This window comes from Notothenia coriiceps, unplaced genomic scaffold, assembly GCF_000735185.1.
Source record: "Notothenia coriiceps isolate Sejong01 unplaced genomic scaffold, NC01 NC01_scaffold00023453, whole genome shotgun sequence".
Taxonomy (NCBI): domain Eukaryota; kingdom Metazoa; phylum Chordata; class Actinopteri; order Perciformes; family Nototheniidae; genus Notothenia; species Notothenia coriiceps.
The window spans coordinates 1-2,508 of record NW_011356154.1 but is presented as its reverse complement, the minus strand read 5'-3'; the positions used below and the strand labels follow the sequence as shown (position 1 = coordinate 2,508).

Here is a 2,508-nt window from a genome sequence, read left to right as displayed (position 1 = left end):
TGATTGTCTCCCCTATCAGCCTCATCTTGTTTTCCTGACTATCCAATGTGATGTGAATGCATGTTGATGTGCAGACTACATTACCCATAATTACCATGCATCCCTTATCAGTTGTCAATCTCAAGAGAGTGGCCCATTCACTCAACGATGCATATTCAGCTACTTCCTGTGAATTGTAAGCTCAGTTTTCTGGAGGCATATCAGTGCACACAGTATGTAAGTATATAGGCTAGTAGTAGTAACTGTAGTAGTTGTAGTATTTGCGCCCCCTCTGCTTCATTATGCATGTGTGTAGGTCAGTGTCTCATGTGACCACCTTTAGTGGCACATCAGGTCAGACTTAAGCCATTCAATCACATCTTTGGGACCCTGTGGAAGACTTTAGGGAATAACAGTTGGGGTTTGTGAACACATCCTAAAGGCTATGCTTTTTTTGTGTAGCATCATACATACACTGACGCATTTTTAACCAACTTTATTTGACTAGATTTAGTGCTCACAATCTTGTTGAATTTAGTGACTGTTAATTATGTGTCGTGCAGTTTTGTCAGTGTCTTGCAGCTGCTGAACAACCCCTGCCTATGTAGATGTGCCTGGTTAATTGGACTGTGCCATTCCCCTAAAACTTGAGGGGTGTTTTTAAAGAAGCCCATCATCGTTTAATAGTGAAGAGTCTTCTCTCCCCTGCACTCAACTATGGACTCGCCAGCATTGTTATACATTCCTGCAGTGTGGAGAGGAAGTTGGTGGGCAGAAGAGCACTCATCCTGTCACCCATTCTTTGAAGTTGTGTGTATAGTTTTAGCGTACCCTGGTCCTTCACGGTGCATGAAAGCAAGGCCACTGATGCGTCTGTGTTTTCCTTACCTTGTCTTATGGAGACATATCGCCCATTGGCGGCGGTCAGGACCACCTGTGGGTGGCTCTCCTCCAGGTCAAACAGTTCATCTTTGCCCGGCTTGGAGCAGCGTCCGGACCTCAGGGTGCCCGTGGGCCCCATGGGGGACAGATACTTCCCCTCACAGTCTTTAAAGGCCAGCTTCCCACACTTCAGCTCCAGCGTGTACGCAGTCGCCCTCCCGCTCTGCGTCACCAGCTTCCCATCGTTGCTGAGGAAGCGGCTGTCGCAGGTCTTTAGGCAGTACTTTCCCTCCTGGTACACCAGGGTGAGGAGCGCCGCCACCCCCCAGGGGATGTTCATATCCACGGCGATCTCCCCGTCCTCCATGGAGAGGTGGGCGTACCGCTTTCGGGCCACGGACAGCAGGTTGGCCTGGGGGTGTAGCGCCAGGTGAACGGCCCACAGCTCGGCGTCTGTGATGAGCTGGGCGAAGCAGGACAGGTGGTCTCGAGACCCTCCGAAGAAGCGCAGGTGCGGCTCGGACTGCAGGGCCCAGCTGCCGTTGGACTGAGCCACGATGAGGAAGCGGCAGTCTGCGTGCTGCCCGTCGGCCTCGCAGGTCACCCTGCCGTCCTTGTCGGAGGCAAGGTAGCGGCCCAGGTGGCTGCGCAGGTAGACCACCTGGGGGTCCTGAGGGTCCTGCTCCAGAGTCCAGATCTGCTTCTTCTTCAGGCTGGGAGCTGATGCATTCAGCTGAGGGAGAAGGAAGCAGAGCGTGAAGGCTTTTTAGTCTTGTGTTTAACTGACATTTATTAATTTAAGATAAACCCTGTTGAGATTAACCATCTCGTTTTCAAGGGGGTCCTAAGATATGGTACAAACCGCAAGAAATGAACAAGAAAACAAGCAAACAAAACAAAATGGACATTAGGCAGAGAGGCCAAAAACAAAAAATGTATCCGAGCAATAATACAAATAAATAAATACAAATAGTGCTTTGTACTTGTGAATTCATCAAAAGCATGAACAGTTAAGAGCATTTCAAACATTTCAAAAGAAGTTAATTGTCCTATATTTGCCTTGCTACCTTAGATGCCCGAGTGACTGGAACCGACACTATTCCATAAGTCGGTCAAAAAGGACCCGTATTAGAATAATGTGTTTTTATGCCATTTTTGTCATTTTGGTTAAGAAAAATCACTTGTATAATATTTAGTATTATATTTTGGTTCACACTAGAAATATTTTATATTTAATTTTCCACTATTTATCATTTTAGAAAAAAAAACGAATTCGATAGAAAATGCATGCGGGTCATTTTTGACCCACTTATGGAAGCTTGGGGTAGTAATACAAAAACTACAATTTCTTAAAATTTAAATTTAAAATTTGAATGGCATGATATCCAAAACATGTTTTTTGAGGAATAGCTGGAATATGAAATTATAAAAAAATGTAATTACAAATATACTTCAAGAAAACCGCCTCACCGGGTCAAAAAAGACCCACTTATGGAAGCTTGGGGTAGTAATACAAAAACTACAATTTCTTAAAATGTATAACATTTAAATTTAAAGTTTGAATGGCATGATATCCAAAGCATGTTTTTTGAGGAATAGCTGGAATATGAAATGATAACATTTTTTAATTACAAAGATACTCTAAGA

At 44.6% G+C, this 2,508-nt stretch overlaps 1 protein-coding gene across 1 annotated transcript; it reads right to left on the bottom strand.

Moving 5' to 3' along the window:
* Positions 1-867: 867 nt before the first annotated feature.
* LOC104954512 (fascin-2-like) lies at positions 868-1,623 on the bottom strand (the record flags this gene model as incomplete). The annotated part of the gene is made up of 1 exon (XM_010781627.1): positions 868-1,623. A coding segment is annotated over one exon (756 nt), but the record flags the coding sequence as incomplete, so codon positions are not given.
* Positions 1,624-2,508: the final 885 nt, after the last annotated feature.